The sequence below is a fragment of the Temnothorax longispinosus genome, chromosome 3, assembly GCF_030848805.1.
Source record: "Temnothorax longispinosus isolate EJ_2023e chromosome 3, Tlon_JGU_v1, whole genome shotgun sequence".
Classification (NCBI taxonomy): domain Eukaryota; kingdom Metazoa; phylum Arthropoda; class Insecta; order Hymenoptera; family Formicidae; genus Temnothorax; species Temnothorax longispinosus.
This window is the reverse complement of record NC_092360.1, coordinates 7,271,298-7,298,447: the sequence shown is the minus strand read 5'-3', so window position 1 is coordinate 7,298,447 and position 27,150 is coordinate 7,271,298. Positions and strand designations below refer to the sequence as shown.

Here is a 27,150-nt window from a genome sequence, read left to right as displayed (position 1 = left end):
AATAACACATTCTTCAAAAAAAACTTATTAACATAACGCGCAATGCAATAAAAACCTAAAGATAATTGTCTTTATAAAATTTTTATTTTAAAGAAAATGTAGCAAAAAGTATATCTCAATAATAACTTGTTGAATAATATATAAGACTATACAAAACTGCAATAAATATTTTTAAGGTGTAAATAATTAATATAAAAAATTATATATATAATATATAACTACATATGAATAAAAATTTAAAAAGAATATGCTATATTGAATAGAACATTTCTAAAAAAAGTTTAAATAATATATTCCTGAAAATTATTAATAAAAAAATTCTTTTTATACGCGCTGCTATTTTATATGTGAGTTGGCGTACTTACAATTAGTTTATTGTAATATTTTTGTAACTGAACGAGCCAAAAAGCGCGTTGAAAAATTACTCTCAAAAATACTGAATTCTCAGACGTAGTCCATAAATAATGCTTGACATTACAATGTGTAAGAAAAACATATGTATGTATCAATGGAATAATGCAATCTAAATTTTAAATATGTTATCAAAAAACATATTAAAGTAATTAATTATTAAAAAGTAAAATGATATATTAATCTTTAGAGAACGGGAAACTTATTTATAGGTTTCAAACTATTTATGCGCTAAAATATCATATATAAGGGTTTTTTGGGTCGCTGTGTTCCGTAATTCCGGGAATCTAAGGAAAACAAATGAGAATGGCCAATGCGTAGTACAGTATGTTCAAAGTTCAAAAAAAAATATTCGTCGAAGACCAAAAGTGTCGTGAGTGCGATATGCCTCTGTGTGTTGTACTTTACTTCGAAATAAATCATACAAAACAACATTACTATATAAATGTATCCATAAACATAAATACAAAGTCCTTATAAATTTGTTTGCATTTTCTAGCTCTAAATTTCAAATATAAAAGTTATAAATAAAAATTATAAAAGTCATTAAAAAACCCCTGTCCGTCTTCTAAAGGTTAAATATATATTATATTTTATATGTAATATACATATTTATTTTCAATTTTAACACAGTTTACCAATCATTTATAACTCACAACTTATTTGCTAGCTTTAATAAGTGATTTTCTGATAATTTCATCAATTATCAGAAAATTGTAGCGCAATAGATACACGAATTCCATACATTATCAAAAAATTTTAATTTCCGCTTCTAAAATAGCTCGATGAAGTGCACCGCAATTTTGAAATCATCATATCGATTGCATCACGCATTTCAGATAAAGATTTCGAAATAAATTTTTCACCAGACGATAGCGATCTTCGTAGACACACAGTTCGATCTCACGTTTAATCGCTTAGCATAAGTTATCGAAATTATTTCGATGGAATTTAATGATTAAATCTGTCAGATTAAATAGATTTCATTTTTACGTCACACACATATACATTCCAAAGTATGTTCTTCTGGTGAAGTACTCAAAACGGCCTATATAAACGTGCGATGGAGTTTCATTATTACCAGTGCCACGCTTTCAATATGCACGCGTTCTTTGTCTTGATAGTCGCCTGCTTGGCGGTAGCCGCTTATGGTAAGCGAGAATAAAGCCCCTTGCACAATAGGCAATAGCGATAGCGATTATAGCGACAACGACAAGGTTCCCGACAAAGCTATACCTTTGTCGGCAACTTTGTCGCTGTCGCTATCGCTATCGCTATCGCCTATTGTGCAAGGGGCTTAAACATGATACATTTTGATTATGGTTTTATTTAATTTTTACGAGCTACGAATTAAAATAACGAAGCTACACTTTGAATCTTAAATGACAAAATTAAAACCGCAAAATGTATACGTTACTTTGTAGAAAATTTATTATTATTTTTTAATTAATTTTTTATTAATAATTCTTTAATAAAATAATTAATTATGTTTTAATTTTGTATGTGTCAAAAAGAATAGAAATACGTAGAATAGCATAGAAATGGATTATTTTAAGATAATAATTATCAAATAATAATAAAATCACATTTTTTATAATAATTTAATATAAAAATAAATTGTATACAATTGTGATGTGTACACATTTCTCAAACTCTAACAAAAATGTAGTATGCATAGTATATATTTATTAATAGTAACAATTTATAAATAAAATAGACTATTATAATAACCGTAATTAATTAAAGGCAAAAAAACAAATTGTGTCTAACATCTGATTTATATATTCTGTTTTATTGCACCTTCTTATATAGGCTACCCAAACATTCATATTGTTGGTGGAAGCGATGCTCCGCCCGGCAAGTTCCCATATCAAGTATCTCTGAGAAAGAACGGAAGGCATTCCTGCGGCGGATCCATCATCAATAAGTATACTATTCTCACCGCTGCTCATTGTATAACAAGGTATGTTCCTTATTCTCTTGTTTTATATTATTTAAGGTGATCCTAAAGCCGTGATTCTAGCCGGTTTTTTTCGGTTTTTTTCTTAGCACTAATCTTTTAATTGGCTTTATAGAAATGCAAAATTCTTGTCTAGAATTAAAGTACGCATCAAAATCTAGGTCATGGTGGTCGAATTTATATGTGGTGGTCGTCACGTATAACAAAAAATATTAATTTTTTTTCGTTTTCGATATAAATTCGACCACCATGACCTAGATTTTGATGCGTACTTTAATTCTAGACAAGAATTTTGCATTTCTATAAAGCCAATTAAAAGATTAGTGCTAAGAAAAAAACCGAAAAAAACCGGCTAGAATCACGGCTTTAGGATCACCTTAAGGCTGAATTACGATGAACTTCGTAACGGAACGCGACGGGACACATTGTTTTTATATGCATATAAACACATTGTTTTTATATGCGGCTGATTACGATTGACTTTACGTAACGTGACGTGAAGTATCAAAAAACAATGTGTTTAGGTTTCACGTTACTTCGCGTCTCGTCGCGTTCCGTTACGTTAAGTTCAGCTGCGGTCCACTTGACGCTACAAATGCTTTGGAGCGTTCTTCTTCTCCTTCTATCTTTATTGAAAGAAAAGAGAAGAGGAATGCTTCGCAGCATTTGTAGCGTCAAGTGGACCGCAGCCTTATACATGCACACATGAATAGAATAAAATTCTTTTTATTCGTAAAAGAAAGATGTTTAAAACTATCTGAAAAGGTGAAAAGCGAAAAGTAATCGACCAAAATTTATCTCTTTAACAGCTACAGGAACCCTGGCGCTCTGAGAAGTTTAACTGTTCACGCTGGCACAAATCTGTTAAGCGAGAGTGGTTCCGTTTACAGAGTAAAACAAGCCATCTCTCACAGTAATTTTGATTCTATTGGATTGTCCAATGACATCGGCGTACTTATTCTGACAACTCCTATCGAATACACCCAATATATACAACCCATACCGCTTGCAACTAGCGACGTTGCTCCCGAGGGTACCACCTGCACTTTATCCGGATGGGGAAGAACCTCGGTAAGCATCAAACAGAAATTATTTTGAAAGCAGCTTGTAATGAAAGCAGCTTTGTCTTTACATAATATTTATCACATTTTATTTATAAAGTTTAACAAAATATAAAAATTTATGTTTTAAAATTGTATTTCCTTGATACTAACAATAAGAAATAATTACTCTATTTCTGTGTTATGATTAAACATAATCCACAATAAATAGAAAAAGTTCTTGAAATTATTTACATAAAAGAAAAAATATTATATTACGCAGTCTGCTCATCTTGTAAAATTTCAAATTCTTACTTTTTCTCAAATTTATATAAAAATGTAATACACATACACACACATGCGCGCGCGCGCGCACACACAAAACTGCACGGTAAAAAACATTTTGTATTTGAATAAATTTCTACCAGTGTAGAAATTTTGTGTTAAATTTTTAACATACACTTGGTGTTAACATAATATTAATATTCACTGTTTCTAAGAGTTAAAATAGCACAATTTATATGTAAATGCACAAATTTTTGCTGACATTTTATATGTTAAAATGACCACTTAAGTTATGTTACTCTTTTCTCTATGAGAATTTTCATCTGATAAAGCGACATGTTTTACGTTATATATTATAAAGAGATATCGTCTTCTGTTTTCTGTAAGAAAAAGAGAAAAAAAATAACATTTTATTTTAATTAAATTTTAATTAACATTATAAATATGTTAATTTAACTTAAACTTCTCCAGATAGCATGTGTTACAATTTTGTCTCAATTTTTCACATATTACTTGTGTTATTTATTCACATATTTGCCTTCTGTTAAATTAATATAAAAATTACAATGAATAAACTGTGACATGTAAAATGTGTTAAATTTAACATAAAATGTTTTACTGTATAACGTTATGTTTTAAAAAATTCTTCATGAGCACGTGAATTCATAGGTAATATTTTTTTTAATCTTAGCTTAATGGTCGCGTCCCTAACAATTTACAAGAGATCGAGTTGAGCGTTCACAGTCAAGCCAAATGCAGACAAAGGCACCGGAACGTACTCTCTTCTCACATTTGTACGCTTACGAGAGCAGGCGAAGGCGCGTGCCACGTAAGTATTGGATTTAACAATTTTATTATCTTAAATATCGCTGCATAAATATAGACGAGAAAAGTACGCGTACCCCATTATTTATTTTAGTGATGCAAACACATAGAGATTTTAGATTCTAATACAGATTATAAGCACCAAAAAATATCTAAATTGAATGTTATATTTCAAATTTATTTACAATACGATAAAATTATTAATTTTGAAAATATTTATTCAATCTATTTATTTAAAATTAAATATAATAAAAATAGACATCTACAAAATTTAGAACTGGAACAAGCAATATCTTTTGCTTAATAATTATGACAGTAATTTACAAATATGACGAGTAAATTAAATTAAATTAAATATTAACTTAGCAAATAACTAATCGTCGTTTTTATTAAATTTTTAGGGTGATTCCGGTGGTCCTCTCGTTGCTAGAGGTGTTCAGATCGGTGTTGTCTCCTTTGGCCTACCATGCGCTCGTGGATCTCCCGACGTATTCACTAGAGTATCCTCTTTCACTACTTGGATCCGAAGAAACAGTGTTGAATAAGAGGATAAAACAAAATATATCTTATATACACACACGTTATTATTTAAATATATTAATATTCTTTTATATATACATTTATTTCATGTATATTCAATACGTTTTGTTATGAAATGTTTAACAAGTTTAATATATGATAAATAATAACTGCAATTGTGTATGCGAAAAACGACTTGATATAATTGTTTGATAATGACTGATTGTGTAAATAATTTTTATCTGCGCTTAAATTCTTGTATTAGTCTAAACCTAATGTGTTTGTTTAAATGCTGTAATTATTTGAATATAAACATTAATTAAATAAAATTTGATTTAATACTTTTACTGTTAAACTGATTTTGACATGAACTCTGAGAGACCGAATATTGAGAAGTGCGCAACTGTTTATAAAATATCTAGAGTTAAAAGGTATCGTCAAGACCAAAGTGTGTCGTGGGTGCGATATGCCTCTGTGTGTTGTACCTTACTTCGAAATAAATCATACAAAACAACATTATACTAAATGTATGCATAGACATCATAAATACAAATTTTTTTCTTACAAAGTCCTTATATATAAATTTGTTTGCATTTTTTAGCTATAAATTTCAAATGTAAAAGTTATAAGTAAAAATTATAAAAAGTCATAAAAAAAACCCCTGTCCGTCTTCTAAAGATTAAATATATATATTATATATTTATATGTTATATACATATTTATTTTCAATTTTAACACAGTTTACCAATCATTTATAACTCACAACTTATTTGCTAGCTTTAATAAGTGATTTTCTGATAATTTCATCAATTATCATGAAAATGTAGCGCAATTGATACACAAATTCCATATACATTATCAATAAATTTTAATTTCCGCTTCTAAAATAACTCGATGAAGTGCAACGCAATTTTGAAATCATCATATCGATTGCATCACGTATTTCAGATAAAGATTTCGAAATAAAATTTTCACCAGACGATAGCGATCTCTGCAGACACACAATTTGATCTTACGTTTAATCGCTTAGCATAAGTTATCGAAATTATTTCGATGGAATTTAATGATTAAATCTGTCAAATTAAATAGATTTCATTTTTACGTCACACACATATATACATTTTAAAGTACGTTTTTCTGGTGAAGTACTCAAAACGGCCTATATAAACGTACGCTGGAGTTGCATTGTTACCAGTGCCACGCTTTCAATATGCACGCGTTCTTTGTTTTGATAGTCGTCTGCTTAGCGGTAGCCGCTTATGGTAAGAGAGAATAAACATGATACATTTTGATTATGGTTTTATTTAATTTTTACGAGCTACGAATTAAAATAACAAAGCTACACTTTGAATCTTTAATGACAAAATTAAAACCGCAACATGTATACGTTACTTTATAAAAAATTTATTATTTTTTAATTAATTTTTTATTAATAATTTTTTAATAAAATAATTAATTATGTTTTAATTTTGTATGTGTCAAAAAGAATAGACATACGTAGAATAGCATAGAAGTGGATTATTTTAAGATAATAATCATAAAACAATATTTTTAATAAGATCACATTTTTTATAACAATTTAATATAAAAATACATTATACACAATTGTGATGTGTAACATTTCTCAAACTCTAACAAAAATGTAGTATCGCATAGTATATATTTATTAATAATAACAATTTATAAATAGAATAGACTATTATAATAACCGTAATTAATTATGTCATTAAAAGCCAAAAAAACAAATTGTGTCAAAAATCTGATTTGTACATTCTGTTTTATTGCACCTTCTTATATAGGCTACCCAAACATTCATATTGTTGGTGGTAGCGATGCTCCGCCCGGCAAGTTCCCATATCAAGTATCTCTGAGAAAGAACGGAAAGCATTCCTGCGGCGGATCCATCATCAATCAGTATACTATTCTCACCGCAGCTCATTGTATAGCAAGGTATGTTCCTCATTCTATTGTTTTATATTACTTATACATGCACACATGAATAGAATAAAATTCTTTTTATTCGCAAAAGAAAGATGTTTAAAACTATCTGAAAAGGTGAAAAGCGAAAGTAATTGACCAAAATTTGTCTCTTTAACAGCTACAAGAACCCTGGCGCTCTGAGAAGTTTAACTGTTCACGCTGGCACAAATCTGTTAAGCGAGAGTGGTTCCGTTTACAGAGTAAAACAAGCCATCTCTCACAGTAATTTTGATTCTATTGGATTGTCCAATGACATCGGCGTACTTATTCTGACAACTCCCATCGAATACACCCAATATATACAACCCATACCGCTTGCAACTAGCGATGTTGCTCCCGAGGGTACCAGCTGCACTTTATCCGGATGGGGAAGAACCTCGGTAAGCATCAAACAGAAATTATTTTGAAAGCGGCTTGCAATGAAAGCAGCTTCGTCTTTATCTAATATTTATCAAATTTTATTTACAAACTTTAGCAAAATATAAAAGTTTCTGTTTTAAAATTGTATTTCCTTGATACTAACAATAAGAAATAATTACATTAATTACTATATTTCTGTGTTGTGATTAAACATAATCCACAATGAATAGAAAAAGTTCTTGAAATTATTTACATAAAAAAAAAAGATTATACAATTGCGCAGTCTGCTCATCTTGTAAAATTTCAAATTCTTAATTTTTCTCAAATTTATATAAAAATGTAATACACACACACGCGCGCGCGCGCGCGCGCGCGCACACAAGACTGCACGGTAAAAAACATTTTGTATTTGAATGGATTTCTACCCGTGTAAAAATTTTTGTGTTAAATTTTTAACTTACACTTGGTGTTAACATAATATTAATATTTACTGTTTTTAAGAGTTAAAATAACACAATTTATATGTAAATGCACGAATTTTTGCTGACATTTTATATGTTAAAATGACCACCTAAGTTATGTTACTTATTTCTCTATAAGAATTTTCATCTGATAAAGCGACATGTTTTACGTTATATATTATAAAGAAATATCGTCTTCTGTTTTCTGTAAGAAAAAGAAAAGAAACAATAAAATTTTATTTTAATTAAATTTAACATTATAAATATGTTAATTTAACATAAACCTCTCTAAATAGCGTGTGTTACAATTTTGTCTTAATTCTTCACATATTACTTGTGTTATTTATTTACATATTTGCCTTATGTTAAATTATTATAAAAATTACAGTAGATAAACTGGAAAATGTGTTAAATTTAACATATCGTATAACGTTATGTTTAAAAAAATTCTTTATTATTAGCGCGTGAATTCATAGGTAATATTTTCTTTAATCTTAGCTTAATGGTCGCGTCCCTAACAATTTACAAGAGATCGAGTTGAGCGTTCACAGTCAACCCAAATGCAGACAAACATGGCACGGGAACTTCAACATACTCTCTTCTCACATTTGTACGCTTACGAAAGCAGGTGAAGGCGCGTGCCACGTAAGTATTGGATTTAACAATTTTATTATCTTAAATATCGCTGCATAAATATAGACGAGAAAAGTACGCGTACCCCATTATTTATTTTAGTGATGCAAATACATAGAGATTTTAGATTCTAATACAGATTATAAGCACCAAGAAATATCTAAATTGAATGTTATATTTCAAATTTATTTACAATACGATAAAATTATTAATTTTGAAAATATTTATTCAATCTATTTATTTAAGATTAAATATAATCAAAATAAACATTTTTGAAATTTAGAACTGGAACAAGCAGTATCTTTTGCTTAATAATTATGACAATAATTATAAATATGACGAGTGAAGTAAATTAAATGAAATATTAATTTAGCAAATAACTAATCGTTGTTTTTGTTAAATTTTTAGGGTGATTCCGGTGGCCCTCTCGTTGCTAGAGGTGTTCAGATCGGTGTTGTCTCCTTTGGCGCACCATGCGCTCGTGGAGCTCCCGACGTATTCACTAGAGTATCCTCTTTCACTACTTGGATCCGAAGAAACAGTGTTGAATAAGAGGATAAAACAAAATATATCTTATATACGCACACGTTATTATTTAAATATATTAATATTCTTTTATATATACATTTATCCCATGTATATTCAATACGTTTTGTTATGAAATGTTTAACAAGTTTAATATATGATAAATAATAACTGCGATTGTGTATGCGAAAAACGACTTGATATAATTGTTTGATAATAACTGATTGTGTAAATAATTTTTATCCGCGAATTCTGTATTAGTCTAAACATAAATGTGCTTGTTTAAATGCTGTAATTATTTGAATATAAACATTAATTAAATAAAATCTGATTTAATACTTTTACTGTCAAATTGATTTTGACGTGAACTCTGAAAGACCGTATATTGAGGAGTGCGCGACTGTTTATAAAATATCTAGAGTTAAATGGTAAAATAAACCATACTAAAAAAATAAATAAAAATAAAAATACTTTTTACATATTAAGGTATATTATAATGTTATAAATAAAATACGTAATACATTATTTCTATTATTGAATGTATATATCTAATAACTTAAGTCAAAATTGAATAGAATAAAAACTCTCACTCCCAAACCGAAATAATAGATCTCTTTTTGCAATTGAGATAATTAGATGTAAACAGAAAAATAAAAACCAATATATGTTTTTAAACAAATCCAGCATATTATGTTTTAATAATATTTTATTGTTCCTCTTTATATCTTTATATATATAGTTAGTAGAATCATTCCTATTTAAATAAATAAAATAATTGTGATCCATAAAATAGTTACGAAAAGTCAAACAGATATTTATTTACAATAGAAATCTCTTGTTTAGCAAAAATTTTATTGTTCACGTCACATCAATTTCTAACGTTAATTAATACACGTATTTAGAGAATGTGGGGAGATGTATGTTTTCTTCTAGATCCGTTTAGGTACATAATTCATTAACTCGCGACCAAAGTTATTGATGCGTTATCATTTATGGAAGAAATACTGTGTTTTAAATTTTATATATAATTAATATATAATTAATTATTCCAGAAGTTTGTATTATATATTAAATTAAGTAAAGCAATATTTTCAGAAGTTTATGGGACTTTTGCAGAAATTCACGCGACACTCAAATAAGATGGCATAGCAGTAAAAGGTTTATGCGGGCACTATTTACTTAAACGAGACGGGTGATGCTTATCAAGCGGAGAGCGTGACATGGCATCCTGGTTTTGACGATTACAAACTTAATCACGACGTCGGTCTCGTTCGATTAAACCAGGACATCGTGTATACACTGACGTTGCAAAACCCATTCCGCTGCACAAAAAGATATCGCTGTCGCAGGTCTCCCTTGCGCTGTATCTGGTTGGGGCAGAACTTCAGTAAATTTTTATTGAAATATTTAATATTACCTAAGAATTAGGATTAAGACACACAATCTAAATATTTCACCAAACAAAATATCAGTAGGTTGATAAAAAACTTGATTAACGTTTCTCTCTACGATACAGTGTTCTGTACCAATTAGTCATAATCCTTTTAAGCCTCTTTGAATCTTTAATGATATATATGAATGACGTGTTGTTGTATGTTAATATATGTGGGTATAATAGTATATAAATCGTAATGCTCATAGGTGAAATTGCACGATTGTTACTATTCAGTAATCTCATATAATAGTCAGTTTTCTTTTTTTTTTGTATTTTTTCGAAGATTCCAAAAAATTTTATATTAGCCGTAATATGATAGCCGTATTTGATAGCCATGTATTAGTCACATATGGTCAGTCTTGACTTTTATCGCGTCGTTGCCATGTTTAATTATGATATCGAAATGTTTACTTATTAACATGAAATATCCTTTTAGCTTAACGGACCTACACCCAACACCTTACAAGAGATCACTCTGAAAGTTTACTCCCACGAGAAATGTAAGCTGGTGTCTTGGAGAATAACTGACAACCGTGACGTCTGCACTCTCACAAAAGTCGGCGAGGGAGTGTGCTATGTAAGATACATAGGTTTAAAAGAAATAATTGTTTATTCCGCCAATGAGTATCAAGCACGAAACATTTATTATTATCGACTAACGATTGGCAATGTATACAAAACGCTGCGACGTTTTGACCCTTGGATTGGGCCCTTTTCAAGCATCTAACTGACAAACAATTCAGAATAAATTTAATTTAGTCGAAGAGATACAATTTTAATACTGATTTAATAAATTAACGAAAAGCGATACCTATTAATCCATGTCACAAACCCACACGTCCGTATCTTTGAAAATTTTACCCGAAATAGTCATAAAGACAAGTCACTATAAGAACAATGGTCAAGTCAATGCAACCGAACCAACAAAGGGTTAACAAGTAAAAAATGTGTGTTCTGAAACCTATACTTTACGTGTGTAAGTTGGTGACAAACGAGAATGAGTACAGTGAGACGATTGCACCCCCCGCGATGCAACACTGTCGCTTAGATATACGGAGCAATACATTATCGAAGGAGCGCCGACAAAAAGCGTGATCACATGTCGGAGTTCGGAGTTTCAAGACGTACTGATCGTTTTCACGGTTTTAACGAATACATTAGGTTGTTATTGTACATGTGATGCTCACGTGATGCCTATAACGACGAAATGACTTTATCATATATAGGGTTTAAATTTTCTGTATCCTTTTTCAAATTGATCGTATTGGAGTGTTTTTTAATTAAAAACATTTCTGCAATCTCTCTCTTTTTCGTGTTTTTTTTTCTCTGTGGATGATATTAGTTTCGGACCATTTAAAATTATGGCCTAACATTACACGATGTTTGCTAACGACCAAGTGATTGCTATCATGTTTTTTAATGTTTTGGTGTTCATTAACTCGTGTCATTAAGTGACGTTTGCCCTATATATGTTGCATCGCAATCGCCGCAATCTATCTTGTATACTAACTCAGTAGTTTTTTCTTTGCTGAGCCTGTCCTTACCGCTTCCTATGACACCATCCAGTTTTTTCGGGATGGTATATAAGGTGTCGAGATGGACTGTCTTAAAAATGCGTCGGATATCCTCGCCTAAGCCCTTCACGTATGGTAATGCATCTTCTGATATCGAACATGTTCTGTGACGCGTCAACTCTTTCCACCGTACTCTTGAGTGTCTTAAGTCGAGCCTTAATTCTTTTATCAATAATTTCAGTAAGAAATGAGTTATTTATAAGGATTTCTCTTACCAAACAGATGTTGGTTTCATGGAAACGTCTACCCGACAGTAAGATCGCTCGGTCTACTAAGCTGGTTATTGTATTAAATTTATATTGTACTGGGTGGTTTGAGAAATAATTGATATAACGCCCTGAGAACGTAGGTTTTCTATACCAGTTCGTAAGAAGGTGACCACCCTCCCTAATGACGACAGTGTCAAGGAACGGGAGTAAATTATCTGATTCCGTTTCATACGTGAATTTAAGGCGCGGATGGTAATTGTTAAATGCGTCCAGAACTTCGTTTAGTTTCGATCTGGGAATTATGACGAAGATATCGTCAACATATCCGCAGAAAACCGAGATGACAAAATTAAGAGAGTGCAAACAGTGAGTCTCCAGATCATTCATCACTATATCCGCGCTGATTGGTGACAGTGGAGAACCCATCGGGCTGCCAAAGGTTTGTTCATAAAATTTCCCATTGAAACTAAAACTAGTAGAGTCAAGCACTAAATTGATGGCGTGGAGGAACTGAGCTAAAGTGAAGTTCGTATTTGGTGAGATTTCATGCCATCTCTTTTCAATGGCTTTAAGTACTAGCTGTTTCGGGATATTGGTGAAAAGTGAGGATACATTTAATGAGATCATAATTTGATCGTCATTAATATTTCGTTCTTTAACCTTCTTAACAAATGTCCAACTGTCCTTAATGTACGATTTCGGTCTGTGAATACATTCGTGTAGAATGGAATGTAGAAAACTGGCGATGTTATACATCGGACTTTCGACCGCGGAGACAATAATTCTCAGAGGAAACCTTGTTTTATGAATCTTTGGCAGCCCGTAACACCGTGGGAGGTTTCCATTGGTGCATTTCAGGTAGTATGTCGATTTATCAACGATGTCATTGTCTAGCCAAGATTTTACTAACTGATTAAGACTTTGTGTCAATTGTTTAATCGGGTCTTTCGTTAATTGTTTGTACGTTGATACGTCGTCAAGTATATTAGTCATTCTATTAATGTAATCGTCTCTGTCCATGATTACTGTTGTCTGTCCTTTATCGGCTCTCGTGACAAAGACATCGCTGTTATTTTTTAAAAATGTTTTATAATACTTGAACTCACTTAAAATGTGACGATTAATATAGTCCAAGTGTCTCGATTTGTTAAGGAAAACGCTCAGGGATTCCGCAATCGAATTCCGCACCCCACTAACCATATTTTTCTAATTGTTAGTCGATAACAATAAATGTTTCGTGTTTGATACATAGGTTTACTACTACCTTCAAATAAATGTATGGTTTATATTTATTGGGAAAGGAAAATAATTGTAAATTAATCAGTTTGCTTATAATAATTTTAAATAATGTTGCAGGATGACTCAGGTAGCGCTCTTCTCGCCAAAGGCGTTCAAATTGGAATTGCATCCTTCGTGGTTCCATGCGTGTTTTAGGAGAACCCGATACGTTTGTTAAAGTGTCCGCGTACCAAGACTGGATCAAGGAGCATATGTTTGACGTTGATTAACAATTAAATAAAATTTAATGCTTTTGTATTGTGTTACTATATTTGTATTGTATAATATATGCCGAATAAATTTCAAATAAAATATTCACATGTGATATAAATTTGATATAGGTTAAATATTTTTATTATTTTATCCTTTCATCTATTATTACAATTTATGGGATAGTACTAGAAGAAAGAATAAGTCACTTTTTTCTTGCATTAAAGTACGTTTTTATTGGAATTAATTTATATTCTTTCGTGTACAGATACAAATTGCGTTAATACAATCAAACTTATATAATCCGAAAGAATATATAGTGTATTATAAAATCCCTGTTTTGTTTTTAATATCTATTATACCTCTAATACCAATAAAGATATAAAATAACACATTCTTTAGAAGAAATTTTAATTAACTTATAACGCGTAATGCAATAAAAACCTAAAGATAATTGTCTTTATAAAATTTTTATTTAAAAAAAAATGTAGCAAAAAGTATATATCAATAATAACTTGTCGAATAATATGTAAGACTATACAAAACTGCAATAAATATTTTTAAGGTGTAAATAATTAATATAAAAAATTATATATATAATATATAACTATATATAAATAAAAATTTAAAAAGAATATGCTATATTAAATAGAACATTTCTAAAAAAATTTAAATAATATATTCCTGAAAATTATTAATAAAAAAATTCTTTTTATACGCGCTGCTATTTTATATGTGAGTTGACGTACTTACAATTAGTTTATTGTAATATTCCTGTTGCTGAACGAGCCAAAAAGCGTGTTGGAAAATTCTCAAAAATACTGAATTCTCAGACGTAGTCCATAAATAATGCTTGACATTACAATGTGTAAGAAAAACATATGTATCAATGGAATGCAATCTAAATTTTGAATATGTTATCAAAAAACATATTAAAGTAATTAATTATTAAAAAGTGAAATGATATATTAATTTTTAAAGAACGGGAAGCCTATTTATAGGTTTCAAACTATTTATGCGCTAAAATATCATATATATAAGGGTTTTTTGAGTCGCTGTGTTCCGTAATTCCGGGAATCTAAGGAAAACAAATGAGAATGGCCAATGCGTAGTACAGTATGTTCAAAAAAAAAAGGTATTCGTCGAAGACCAAAGTGTGTCGTGAGTGCGATATGCCTCTGTGTGTTGTACCTTACTTCGAAATAAATCATACAAAACAACATTATACTAAATGTATGCATAAACATCATAAATAAAAATTTTTTTCTTACAAAATCCTTATGAATTTGTTTGCATTTTTAGCTAAATTTTAAACATAAAAGTTATAAGTAAAAATTTTTAAAAGTCATAAAAAAACCCCCTGTTTGTCTTCTAAAGATTAAATATATATTATATTTTATATGTAATATACATATTTATTTTCAATTTTAACACAGTTTACCAATCATTTATAACTCACATTGCTTTAATAAGTGATTTTCTGATAATTTCATCAATTATCGTGAAATTGTAGCGCAATAGATACACGAATTCCATACATTATCAATAAATTTTAATTTCCGCTTCTAAAATAGCTCGATGAAGTGCACCGCAATTTTGAAATCATCATATCGATTGCATCACGTATTTCAGATAAAGATTTCGAAATAAATTTTTTACTAGACGATAGAGATGTCCGTAGACACATAGTTTGATCTCACGTTTAATGGCTTAGCATAAGTTATCGAAATTATTTCGATGGAATTTAATGATTAAATCTGTCAGATTAAATAGATTTCATTTTACATCACACACACATATACATTCCAAAGTGCGTTCTTCTGGTGAAGTACTCAAAACGGCCTATATAAACGTGCGATGGAGTTTCATTATTACCAGTGCCACGCTTTCAATATGCACGCGTTCTTTGTCTTGATAGTCGCCTGCTTAGGGGTAGCCGCTTATGGTAAGCGAGAATAAATATGATACATTTTGATTATGGTTTTATTTAATTTTTACGAACTACGAATTAAAATAACGAAGCTACACTTTGAATATTTAATGACAAAATTAAAACCGCAAAAATGTATACGTTACTTTATAGAAAATTTATTATTATTTTTTAATTAATTTTTTATTAATAATTCTGTAATAAAATAATTAATAATGTTTTCATTATGTATGTGTCAAAAGAAATAGAAATACGTAGAATAGCATAGAAGTGGATTATTTTAAGATAATAATCATCAAATAATATTTTTAATCACATTTTTTATAATAATAATTTAAGATAAAAATATATCTATATATATAAAACAAAGTCGGGTTAGTTACACCATTTATAACTCAAGAACGGCTGGGCCGAATTTTTACCACAAGTATATGAAATAGGGGTAGAATTTTCCGGAATAGCAGAATAACTAATAAAATATCGGAAAAATTCATGTAAAAAAAAAAATTAATTTAGAAAGATATCCAAATACATAGAGGGAGGGAGAGAGGGAGAGAGGGAGGAGGAAGAGAGAGAGAAAGAGAGGGGGAGAGAGAGAGGGAGAGAAAGAGAGAAAGAGAGGGGGAGAGAGAGAGGGAGAGAGGAGAGAGAGAGAAGGAGGGGAGAGAAAGAGAAAGAGAGGGGGAGAGGGGGAGAGGAGGGAGAGGAGGGGGGGGAGAGAGGGAGAGAGAGAGGGAGAAAGGAGGGAGAGGGGGGGGGAGGGGGAAAGGGGAGGAGGGGGAGAGGAGGGACTATTTGCGTGTCTTATCACTACATTCATTACTGTTAGGCGGTACGAAGTTGGCCGGGGCAGCTAGTTATACATAATTGTGATGTATAAACATTTCTCAAACTCTAACAAAAATGTAGTATCGCATAGTATATATTTATTAATAGTAACAATTTATAAATAAAATAGACTATTATAATAACCGTAATTAATTATGTCATTAAAAGCCAAAAAAACTAATTGTGTCTAACATTTGGTTTGTACATTCTGTTTTATTGCACCTTCTTATATAGGCTACCCAAACATTCATATTGTCGGTGGAAGCGATGCTCCGCCCGGCAAGTTCCCATATCAAATATCTCTGAGAAAGGACGGAAGGCATTTCTGCGGCGGATCCATCATCAATAGGTATACTATTCTCACCGCTGCTCATTGTATAGCAAGGTATGTTCCTTATTCTATTGTTTTATATTATTTAGGTTGTGGTCCACTTGATACTACAAATGCTTTGGAACGTTCTTCTTCTCCTTCTTTCTTCATTGAAAGAAAAGAGAAGAGGAATGCTTCGAAGCATTTGTAGCGTCAAGTGGACCGCAGCCTTATACATGCACACATGAATAAAATGAAATTCTTTTTATTTCATAAAAGAAAGGTGTTTAAAACTATCTGAAAAGGTGAAAAGCAAAAAGTAATCGACCAAAATTTGTCTCTTTAACAGATTCAGGACCCCTGGCGCTCTGAAAAATTTAACTGTTCACGCTGGCACAAATCTGTTAAACGAGAGTGGTTCCGCGTACAGAGTTAAACAAGCCATCCCTCACAGTAATTTTAATTTTATGGAATCGTCCAATGACATCGGCGTACTTATTCTGACAACTCCTATCGAATATACCCAATATATACAGCCCATACCGCTTGCAACTAGCAACATTGCTCCCGAGGGTACCAGCTGCACTTTATCCGGATGGGGAACAACCTCGGTAAGCATCAAACAGAAATTATTTTGAAAGCAGCTTGCAATGAAAGCATCAGCTTCGTTTTTATCTAATATTTATCAAATTTTATTTATAAAGTTGAGCAAAATATAAAAGTTTCTGTTTTAAAATTGTATTCTCTTGATCTTGATACTAACAATAAGAAATAATTACTCTATTTCTGTGTTATGATTAAACATAGTCCACAATGAATAGAAAAAGTTCTTGAAATTATTTACATAAAAGAAAAAAGATTATATTACGCAGTCTGCTCATCTTGTAAAATTTCACTTGGTGTTAATATTAATATTAATATAAATATTCACTGTTTCTAAGAGTTAAAATAACACAATTTATATGCACGAATTTTTGCTAACATTTTATATGTTAAAATGACCACCTAAGTTATATTACTTATTTCTCTATAAGAATTTTCATCTGATAAAGCGACATGTTTTACGTTATATATTATAAAGAGATATCGTCTTCTGTTTTCTGTAAGAAAAAGAGAAGAAACAATAAAATTTTATTTTAATTAAATTTAACATTATAAATATGTTAATTATAAACTTCTCCAAATAGCGTGTGTTACAATTTTGTCTTAATTTTTCACATATTACTTGTGTTATTTATTCATATATTTGCCTGCTGTTAAATTAATATAAAAATTACAGTGGATAAACTGGGACATGTAAAATGTGTTAAATTTAACATAAAATGTTTTACTGTATAACGTTATGTTTAAAAAAATTCTTTATTAGCACGTGAATTCATAGGTAATATTTTCTTTAATTTTAGCTTAATGATCACCCTAACAATTTACAAGAGATCGAGTTGAGCGTTCACAGTCAAGCCAAATGCAGACAAACATGGCACGGGACAAACTTGAACGTACTCTCTTCTCACATTTGTACGCTTACGAGAGCAGGCGAAGGCGCGTGCCACGTAAGTATTGGATTTAACAATTTTATTATCTTAAATATCGCTGTATAAGTATAGATAAAAAAAGTACGCGTACCCCATTATTTATATTAGTGATGCAAATACATAGAGATTTTAGATTCTAATACAGATTATAAGCACCAAGAAATATCTAAATTGAATGTTATATTTCAAATTTATTTACAATACGATAAAATTATTAATTTTAAAAATATTTATTCAATATATTTATTTAAGATTAAATATAATCAAAATAGACATTTTTGAAATTTAGAACTGGAACAAGCAATATCTTTTGCTTAATAATTATGACAATAATTATAAATATGACGAGTGAAGTAAATTAAATGAAATATTAACTTAGCAAATAACTAATCGTCGTTTTTGTTAAATTTTTAGGGTGATTCCGGTGGTCCTCTCGTTGCTAGAGGTGTTCAGATCGGTGTTGTCTCCTTTGGCGCACCATGCGCTCGTGGAGCTCCCGACGTATTCACTAGAGTATCCTCTTTCACTACTTGGATCCGAAGAAACAGTGTTGAATAAGAGGATAAAACAAAATATATCTTATATACACACACGTTATTATTTAAATATATTAATATTCTTTTATATATACATTTATCCCATGTATATTCAATACGTTTTGTTATGAAATGTTTAACAAGGTTAATATATGATAAATAATAACTGCAATTGTGTATGCGAAAAACGACTTGATATAATTATTTGATAATGACTGATTGTGTAAATAATTTTTATCTGCGCTTCTTGTATTAGTCTAAACATAAATGTGATGGTTTAAATGCTGTAATTATTTGAATATAAAACATTAATTAAATAAAATCTGATTTAATACTTTTACTGTCAAACTGATTTTGACGTGAACTCTGAGAGACCGTATATTGAGAAGTGCGCGACTGTTTATAAAATATCTAGAGTTAAATAATAAAATAAACTGTACTAAAGAAATAAATAAAAATTAAAATACTTTTTACATATTAAGGTATATTATAACGTTATAAATAAAATACGTAATACATTATTTCTATTATTGAATGTATATATCTAATAACATAAGTCAAAATTGAATAGAATAAAGACTCTCAGTCACAAACCGAAATAATAGAGCTCTTTTTGCAATTGAGATAATTATATGTAAACAGAAAAATAAAAATTGAATATCTGTTTTTAAACAAATCTAACATATTATGTTTTGATAATATTTTATTGTTCCTCTTTTTATTTTTATAAATATAGTTAGTACAATCATTCCTATTTAAATAAATAAAATAATTGTGATCCATAAAATAGTTAGGAAAAGTCAAAGATTTATTTACAATAAAAATCTCTTGTTTAGCAAAAGTTTTATCGTTCACGTCACATCAATTTCTAACGTTAAAATACACGTATTTATTAGAGAATGTGAGGAGATGTATGTTTTCTTCTAAATCCGTTTAGGTACATAATTCATTAATTCGCAACCAACGTTATTGATGCATTATCATTTATGGAAGAAATACTATGTTTTATATTTTATATGTAATTAATATATAATTAATTAGTCCAGTTTGTATGATTATACATTAAATTAAGTAAAGCAATATTTTCGGAAGTTTACGAGACCCTTGCAGAAATTCACGCGACACTCAAATAAGATGGCAGTAAAAGTATTTAATACAATATCCATTAAATACGACATTTATTCTCTTAATATTCAAATAACTTTTATCCGAGATTTTGTAAAAAATTTATTTCTTATTCACAAATAAAATTTCTGTTCTTATTTGTTACTTGTAAATCTACTCGATTCTCTCGGCCATACGCATTTGTAGCTTTTTACAAGATTCTCTTTGTAAGATTCACGTTGACTTCTAAGCATGTGACACGCAATCTATTGATGATATATCACAGATTCTAATGTCAGATATCGTGATCGATAAGAGTAAATTGACCATGAGACCATCACTAGATAAACGAACGGAAATCCCAATTGTTCTGAGAAAAATTATAACAGTGCAAATTTAATTAAAACTATCATTTTTATCAATCTATGTAAGTGCATAATGTAAACTATAAATAACAATTACTTTATCGTATGATACCGCGTTGAAAAAAATTCAGAAAGCGTCACAACACGTGATTTATATCTTTATTTCAACTACTTCAGAAACGTATATAAATGCATCTATTCGCTCCCATCTATTCAGCCCCAGGCAACAAATCTGCAATTAAACATGCGTGCGTTAGCTTGTCTTGTATTTATTGCTCTGGCATTCGCCACTCAAGGTAAGAAATTATTGTAAACATTATAAAGTTGACACAATGTTTTACTGTTATGGTTGAAAGTGTATGTAGTAATGTAACAGATATATTATTTTGCGCGTGTAATAATATACTATAATTAATATATTTTTGTTAATAAGGAGCTCCATCTCCTCGTATCGTCGGCGGTAAAGATGCTCCCATTGGCAAGTTTCCGTATCAAATTTCATTGAAATATGGCGGCTCACATAGATGCGGTGGATCTATCCTCGATAATTATAACATATTAACCGCAGCACATTGTGTCGCAGGGTATGTTACACATTCTAAACATATGTCAATATCTTATTAGTAAAATATAACTCTAAAATTAGTCTTTGAATACATCAAATGGACATAATATGTAAGACTAAGCATAATATATATATATATACATATACTTATATATACATATACTTATATACATATACTTATATGGTTTTTTTATCGTTAGATTGGAAAATCAAGTGAATCTTCTAAAGGTTCATGCCGGCACAAACTTCTTGAACGTATCAGGCGCTGTATATGACGTAGCGAGTGTTAGTGTCAACAAAGACTACGATGATTATTTGCTCATTAATGATGTCGGTTTAATCCACCTTAAAACTCCTATCAAATACAATACGCTAGTGCAACCGATAAAGCTTTCAACAAACGATAGTAATGTCGAAGGCAAGCCGTGCACGTTATCCGGATGGGGAACTACAAGGGTAATATTGAACTTATGATACAGAATTTTCTAGTTACACATATCTAAGAATAAGACATTCTTTTTAAAACAAAATGTTTTTTCTCTTTATATGATATATAACAAGTTAGAAATGTGTAACAAGAGTGAGAAGATTCGGTAATAATCATTTATTGTTTGTCATTTACTGCGAGTCTCATTTATCTAAATTCGCATTTATTCTTTCTAGGTTGGTGGAAATACACCGAATAACTTGCAAGAAATTGAGTTGGTAGTTTATCCGCAGAAAGAATGCGCGAGAGTACAACAAAGAGTGAAAAATACCCATATCTGCACTTTGACTAAATCAGGAGAAGGCGCGTGCCATGTAAGCTTTTATTTATTAATATAATAAAACAAATTAATATATACGTTATTTATACAGTACTAAAAGAACATTAATAATATAAAAAGTTATAGATATTGAAGGCAATAAAAATATGTGCCAATTATATGTTACAATTATATCTTAACACTGAAATAATTATAGCAATAATTTGCAATAGTAAACAATTTATTTTTATTTATAATATTAATGTTTTATTATTAATAATTGCATCTTTATTTTAGGGTGATTCTGGTGGACCTTTAGTAGCTAATGGAGTTCAAATTGGAATCGTCTCCTTCGGTAATCCCTGCGCTCTTGGATATCCAGATGTTTACACAAGAGTATCCAGTTTCGTATCATGGATCAATGCAAATTTAAAAAATTAGAAGATGTATAATATGTTTATTAGAACGACATTATATCTTACAACATTTATAATTTAATTACTAATGTGATTTGAACAAAATTATTTCTGCAAAATGTAATTCCTGTATTGCTTTTTTTTTATCAGTTAAATATACCAATGCAAATAACAAATTAATTGTTTTTATTATTGTACGTAGAAACTAATGTTTTCGTTTGCTGTTCTCATCTGTGATAAAATTATATTATATTATTTACGTTATCGCAAAATTCAGAAATCTACGTGATATATTATTAATGCATTTGACGAACTTAGCAAAAAAAAATCCTTCGAAATATAAATAAAAAAAAGTTCGATAGAAGAGGGAATAATATAGAAGATATTATAAACCTTAGTCAGTTTTAGAATGGACATAATAATGCATAAAGTTAAATATTTACAAATAAATTTCACTGTCAATTGTATAATAAAATTCCGAACTATATCTCTGATTAAAATGACACTTATTCACTCTAAATATTATTGCATAATCGATATTATCTCATATTTGAAATCTCATTTTTAGTCTCATTCTAGTAATCACTAAACCTAGTATATTATATATTGTTTCAATAATATTTTACTGTTTCTCTTTATATCTTTATAAATACTTAGTAAAATCATGCCTATTTAGATAAATAAAACCGTTACCCACAAATTGGTCCAGGAAAGTTACAGATTTATTTAAAATAGAAATCTTTTAATTTATAAAAATTTCATCATTTAAGTTATATTACTTTCTTACGTTAAAATACATTAGAGGATGTAAGTGTTTTTCTAAATCCATTTACATTATTAATTAATTTGCGATTAAAGTTAATGGTGTGTGACATTTGTGTAAGAAATATTATATAATATATAATTAACTACTTCCAGAAGTATATGTATGTTTATATATTAAATTATGTATATTTTCAGAAGTTTACAGGACCATTTCAAAAATTCATGCAACATCCAAACATGGATGACATGGCAGTCAAATGTTTAGTACAATACCCATTAAATACAATATTTATTCTCTTAACATGCAAATAACTTCTATTCGAGATTCTATTAAAGATGTATTTCTTATGTATTCACAAATAAAATTTCTTTTCTTATTTGTTATCTTGTTATCTATAAATCTATTCGATTCCGGCCAGACGGTTTTGTAGCTCTTTTACAAGATTCTCTTTGTAAGATTCACGTTGACTTCTAAGCATGTGACACGCAATCTATTGATGATATATCACAGATTCTAATGTCATATATCGTGATCGATAAGAGTAAATTGACCATAAGACCATCACTAGATAAACGAACGGAAATCCCAATTGTTCTGAGAAAAGTTATAACAGTGCAAATATAATTAAAACTATCATTTTTATCAATATATGTATAAGTGCATAATGTAAATTATAAATAACAATTACTTTATCGTATGATACCGCGTTGAAAAAAAATCAGAAAAGCGTCACAACACGTGATTTATATCTTCATTTCAACTACTTCAGAAACCTATATAAATGCATCTATTCGCTTCAGCCCCAGGCAACAAATCTGCAATTAAACATGCGTGTGTTAGCTTGTCTTGTATTTATCGCTTTGGCATACGCCATTCAAGGTACGAATTCATAAATTATTCTAAATATTTTAATAAACAAACACAGTGAAATACAGATATATATATATATATATATATATATATATATATATATATATATAGAGAGAGAGAGAGAGAGAGAGAGAGAGAGACAACTGCGTCTTTCTGATAACACACACACTACTGTTCAAAAGTTTGGAAGCACTACTTTTTTAAGAAAAACAAAACAGTGGTGCTAATAAATATGAAAATAACAATGATTAGACTTAAACAATGAAAACTTATTCTTTCTTTACAACAGAACAGTAGCGCATAGCATGTTTACTCTGTAAAATCTTTAAATAAAATACTTCCCTGGAAAATATAATTAGAAACAAATAATACTGAGTTGAAATTAAAACAGACAGTACAGCTTCTCATATAACCTTTTTCTTTGGAGATATCTATTAGCACTGTTTTTCTTAAAAAAGTAGTGCTTCCAAACTTTTGAACGGCAGTGTACTTATATTAATATTATATATAATTATTTATTTGACAGTACACATGTAGGCGGGAGAGGGGCTACCGTCTCCTCCCTCCTGCAAGCAGAGGTGGACCTCGGTTCGTGTGGAAAGTTAAAAACTCGAACCGTACAATCCACTTACATGTGCATTGTCTATACACTTCCCTTAGCGCACTGACACAAACTGTTATATTTCTTAAACTTTTTTTGTTAATAACTTTTTAACAAACAATGGTCGCCTAAACCCTTTGACGGTTACTTAGGGTGATGATAACATATCTCAAAATTATTGAAATCGTGAATGGCTCCATATCTCTGCATAATTACCGAAAAGGGAATAAGAGAAGAAGATTATATAAATTTTAATCAGTTGCAGAATGTATATAATGCATAAAGTTAAATATTTACAGATAAAGAACAAAGGTCAATAAGACCGTTTTTGGGGTTCTCTTCCGATTTTCGAAAAACAATTTTTTTTACTTTCTCATAGCCTTAGTAAATAAATAATATAATAAATATCCGCATAAAGTTCCATTTATAATTGCAAATAGCTTTTAATTAATCGATATGAGCTGCTGATTAGAAAAATGTTTCTAATAAATTTTTTTAAATAATATTAAAAGTCTGCAGTTTAGTTATGTGCGCGGCAATACATTGCAAATATATCCTGTGTTATATTTGAGAGAAAACCAATTTATCTCATTTATTTATGGGCAGACAGATTTGTATCTCTTTATATTACAAGATTCACGTTGACTTTCTAAGCATGTGACACGCAATCTATCGATTATATCGTAGACTCGAATATCAGATATAATAAGCGATAAGAGCAAGTTGACCATGATACTATCACCAGATAAACCAACGGAAATTCCAATTTTTCTAAGAAATGCATAATGTAAACTGTAAATATCAATATTCTGTAGCACGATATCGCGTTGAGAAAAATTCAGAAAAGTGTCACAAACACATGATAAAGATTTTTATTTTAACTACTTCAGAAATATATATAAATTATTGCGTATCACATCTATTCGCTACAGTCCCAGACATTAAATCTGCAAAGATGCGTGCGTTAGTTTGTCTCGTATTTATCGCTCTGGCATACGCCATTCAAGGTACGAATTCATAAATTATTATAATAAATATTTTACCATAATAAAAAAACAGATATAGAGATAGATATAGAGAGAGGTACAACTACGTGTCTTTCTAATAATACATATAGATAGTATAAAATAATTACTTTCTTTACATAAGCAAAATTATCAGTAATAGCATAAATATCCGTCTTATAGCATTTATAGTTTGTGTAAACATTTCTGTACGTATATCTAATATATAGATATAAACATACATATATAATACTTCTAAAAATAATTAATTATATAAAAAAATAGTACTTCTTACATCTTAAATTTCAAATATCAATAACTTCAGTCTTCAATTAATTAATTATGTAAACGGATATACAACAATACATACGTATCTCTGTATTCTCTAAATAATGTGTAACTTTAACGTTAAAAATTAATATGGCGTAAACAATAAAATTTTTGTTCAATAAAAAATATTTATTCTAAATAAATCTGTAACTTTCCTGAGCATATTACGGCTCACTTAGCCGTAAAACTGACACAATGTTTTATTGTTATTGTTAAAAGTGTATGTAGTAATGTAACAAATATTAATTTCGGCGTATATTAACATGATTAATTAATTTTTGTCCATAAGGAGCTCCATCACCTTATATCATCGGTGGAAAGGATGCTCCTATCGGCAAATTTCCGTATCAAGTTTCATTGAGATATTACGGCGTGTATAAATGCGGTGGATCTATCCTCAATAATTATAACATATTAACCGCAGCAAGTTGTGTCGCAGGGTATGTTACATTTAGGCATTCTGAACCTATTTCAATATCTCGTTAGTGAAATATAACTCTAAAACTAGTCTTTTAATATATCAAATATGCATAATATGTAAGACTACTGTATATACATACTTATATGTTCTTTTTTTATTGTTAGGTTGGAAAATCGGGTAAATAATCTAAAGGTCCATGTTGGCACAAACTTTTTGAATATAACAGGAGCTGCTTATGACGTAGCCAGTGTTAGCATCCACGTTAATCATTTAACCGGTAATGACATCGCCTTAGTTCATCTTAAAACTCCTCTGACATACAGCACGCTAGTGCAACCGATAAATCTTATGACAAGCGATGAGAATCTCGACGGCAAGTCGTGCACGTTATCCGGATGGGGAAAAAAGGTAATATCAAACTCGTGATATCGGAATTTTATAGTTCGATGTCTAATAATAAGGGACTTCTTTTAGACAAACTTATTATTTTCTTTTTATATATGATATAACAAATTGAAAGTAACAAGTGAGAAGATATGTAATAATTATTATTTATTGTTCGTCATTTCTTTCGAATGTCCAAATACGTATTTATTCTTTTTAGAATGATAGAGAGATTTCAAATAACTTGCAAGAAATTGAGTTGAGAGTTTATCCCCAGGAAAAGTGCCGAAGACTATGGGCTGTAAAAAATACTCAACTTTGTACTTTGACAAGTGAAGGAGAAGGAGCGTGCTACGTAAACTGTCAATTATTAATATTATAAAACAAATGCCGATTTTAATTATAGCTTAATGCTGAAATTATTATAGCAACAATTTGCAATAGTAAACAATTTATCGTTATTTATAATATTAACATTTTGTTATTAATAATCGCATCTTTATTTCAGGGTGATCAGGGTAGCCCTTTAGTAGCTAATGGAGTTCAAATTGGAATTGTCTCCTTCGGTAATCCCTGCGCTCTTGGATATCCAGATGTTTACACAAGAGTATCCAGTTTCGTATCATGGATCAATGGACATTTAAGGAATTAAAAAATATCATTTAATTTATTAACATACCACTTTGTTTTACATAATTTATAATTTAATTACTAATATATGTATTTTGAGCAAATTA

At 29.8% G+C, this 27,150-nt stretch overlaps 5 protein-coding genes and 1 pseudogene across 6 annotated transcripts; all 6 read left to right on the top strand.

Annotated features, from left to right (window-relative positions):
* The first annotated feature begins 1,421 nt into the window (after window positions 1–1,421).
* On the top strand, window positions 1,422–5,230 carry LOC139809943 (chymotrypsin-1-like). The gene is made up of 5 exons (XM_071773242.1): window positions 1,422–1,562; window positions 2,224–2,374; window positions 3,181–3,442; window positions 4,388–4,525; window positions 4,923–5,230. Exons 1-5 carry the CDS (start codon window positions 1,475–1,477, stop codon window positions 5,064–5,066), a joined length of 783 nt encoding a protein of 260 aa, XP_071629343.1. The 5' UTR covers window positions 1,422–1,474; the 3' UTR covers window positions 5,067–5,230.
* Window positions 5,231–6,250: 1,020 nt separating this feature from the next.
* Window positions 6,251–9,026, top strand: LOC139809944 (chymotrypsin-1-like). Its single transcript, XM_071773243.1, has 5 exons — window positions 6,251–6,302; window positions 6,840–6,990; window positions 7,139–7,400; window positions 8,340–8,486; window positions 8,883–9,026. Exons 1-5 carry the CDS (start codon window positions 6,251–6,253, stop codon window positions 9,024–9,026), a joined length of 756 nt encoding a protein of 251 aa, XP_071629344.1.
* Window positions 9,027–9,904: 878 nt separating this feature from the next.
* Window positions 9,905–13,783, top strand: LOC139809539 (chymotrypsin-1-like; annotated as a pseudogene).
* Window positions 13,784–15,598: 1,815 nt separating this feature from the next.
* On the top strand, window positions 15,599–18,976 carry LOC139809945 (chymotrypsin-1-like). The gene is made up of 5 exons (XM_071773244.1): window positions 15,599–15,650; window positions 16,698–16,848; window positions 17,123–17,390; window positions 18,189–18,323; window positions 18,720–18,976. Exons 1-5 carry the CDS (start codon window positions 15,599–15,601, stop codon window positions 18,861–18,863), a joined length of 750 nt encoding a protein of 249 aa, XP_071629345.1. The 3' UTR covers window positions 18,864–18,976.
* A 1,493-nt stretch (window positions 18,977–20,469) lies between these two features.
* On the top strand, window positions 20,470–22,161 carry LOC139809941 (chymotrypsin-1-like). Its single transcript, XM_071773239.1, has 5 exons — window positions 20,470–20,606; window positions 20,744–20,894; window positions 21,076–21,331; window positions 21,539–21,676; window positions 21,919–22,161. Exons 1-5 carry the CDS (start codon window positions 20,555–20,557, stop codon window positions 22,060–22,062), a joined length of 741 nt encoding a protein of 246 aa, XP_071629340.1. The 5' UTR covers window positions 20,470–20,554; the 3' UTR covers window positions 22,063–22,161.
* A 1,437-nt stretch (window positions 22,162–23,598) lies between these two features.
* LOC139810239 (chymotrypsin-1-like) lies at window positions 23,599–27,150 on the top strand. Of its 2 annotated transcripts, none has more exons than XM_071773632.1 (5): window positions 23,599–23,682; window positions 25,898–26,048; window positions 26,194–26,437; window positions 26,634–26,768; window positions 26,922–27,150. In XM_071773632.1, the coding sequence occupies exons 1-5, from the start codon at window positions 23,631–23,633 to the stop codon at window positions 27,063–27,065; spliced, it is 726 nt and encodes a 241-aa protein (XP_071629733.1). In that variant the 5' UTR covers window positions 23,599–23,630; the 3' UTR covers window positions 27,066–27,150. The 2 variants fall into 2 exon arrangements, with proteins under 2 accessions (XP_071629733.1, XP_071629732.1); XM_071773631.1 differs by lacking the exon at window positions 23,599–23,682 and adding an exon at window positions 25,119–25,281.

Coding starts and splice junctions, on each gene's coding strand:
- LOC139809943 (XM_071773242.1), top strand. CDS start 1,475: ATGGAGTTTCATTATTACCAGTGCCACGCTTTCAATATGCACGCGTTC. Junction 2,375..3,180: donor GCTGCTCATTGTATAACAAG/GTATGTTCCTTA, acceptor TCTCTTTAACAG/CTACAGGAACCCTGGCGCTC. Junction 4,526..4,922: donor CAGGCGAAGGCGCGTGCCAC/GTAAGTATTGGA, acceptor TTAAATTTTTAG/GGTGATTCCGGTGGTCCTCT.
- LOC139809944 (XM_071773243.1), top strand. CDS start 6,251: ATGCACGCGTTCTTTGTTTTGATAGTCGTCTGCTTAGCGGTAGCCGCT. Junction 6,991..7,138: donor GCAGCTCATTGTATAGCAAG/GTATGTTCCTCA, acceptor TCTCTTTAACAG/CTACAAGAACCCTGGCGCTC. Junction 8,487..8,882: donor CAGGTGAAGGCGCGTGCCAC/GTAAGTATTGGA, acceptor TTAAATTTTTAG/GGTGATTCCGGTGGCCCTCT.
- LOC139809945 (XM_071773244.1), top strand. CDS start 15,599: ATGCACGCGTTCTTTGTCTTGATAGTCGCCTGCTTAGGGGTAGCCGCT. Junction 16,849..17,122: donor GCTGCTCATTGTATAGCAAG/GTATGTTCCTTA, acceptor TCTCTTTAACAG/ATTCAGGACCCCTGGCGCTC. Junction 17,391..18,188: donor GGGGAACAACCTCGGTAAGC/ATCAAACAGAAA, acceptor CTTAATGATCAC/CCTAACAATTTACAAGAGAT.
- LOC139809941 (XM_071773239.1), top strand. CDS start 20,555: ATGCGTGCGTTAGCTTGTCTTGTATTTATTGCTCTGGCATTCGCCACT. Junction 20,607..20,743: donor TCTGGCATTCGCCACTCAAG/GTAAGAAATTAT, acceptor TTTGTTAATAAG/GAGCTCCATCTCCTCGTATC. Junction 21,332..21,538: donor CCGGATGGGGAACTACAAGG/GTAATATTGAAC, acceptor TATTCTTTCTAG/GTTGGTGGAAATACACCGAA.
- LOC139810239 (XM_071773631.1), top strand. CDS start 25,134: ATGATAAAGATTTTTATTTTAACTACTTCAGAAATATATATAAATTAT. Junction 25,282..25,897: donor TCTGGCATACGCCATTCAAG/GTACGAATTCAT, acceptor TTTGTCCATAAG/GAGCTCCATCACCTTATATC. Junction 26,769..26,921: donor AAGGAGAAGGAGCGTGCTAC/GTAAACTGTCAA, acceptor TCTTTATTTCAG/GGTGATCAGGGTAGCCCTTT.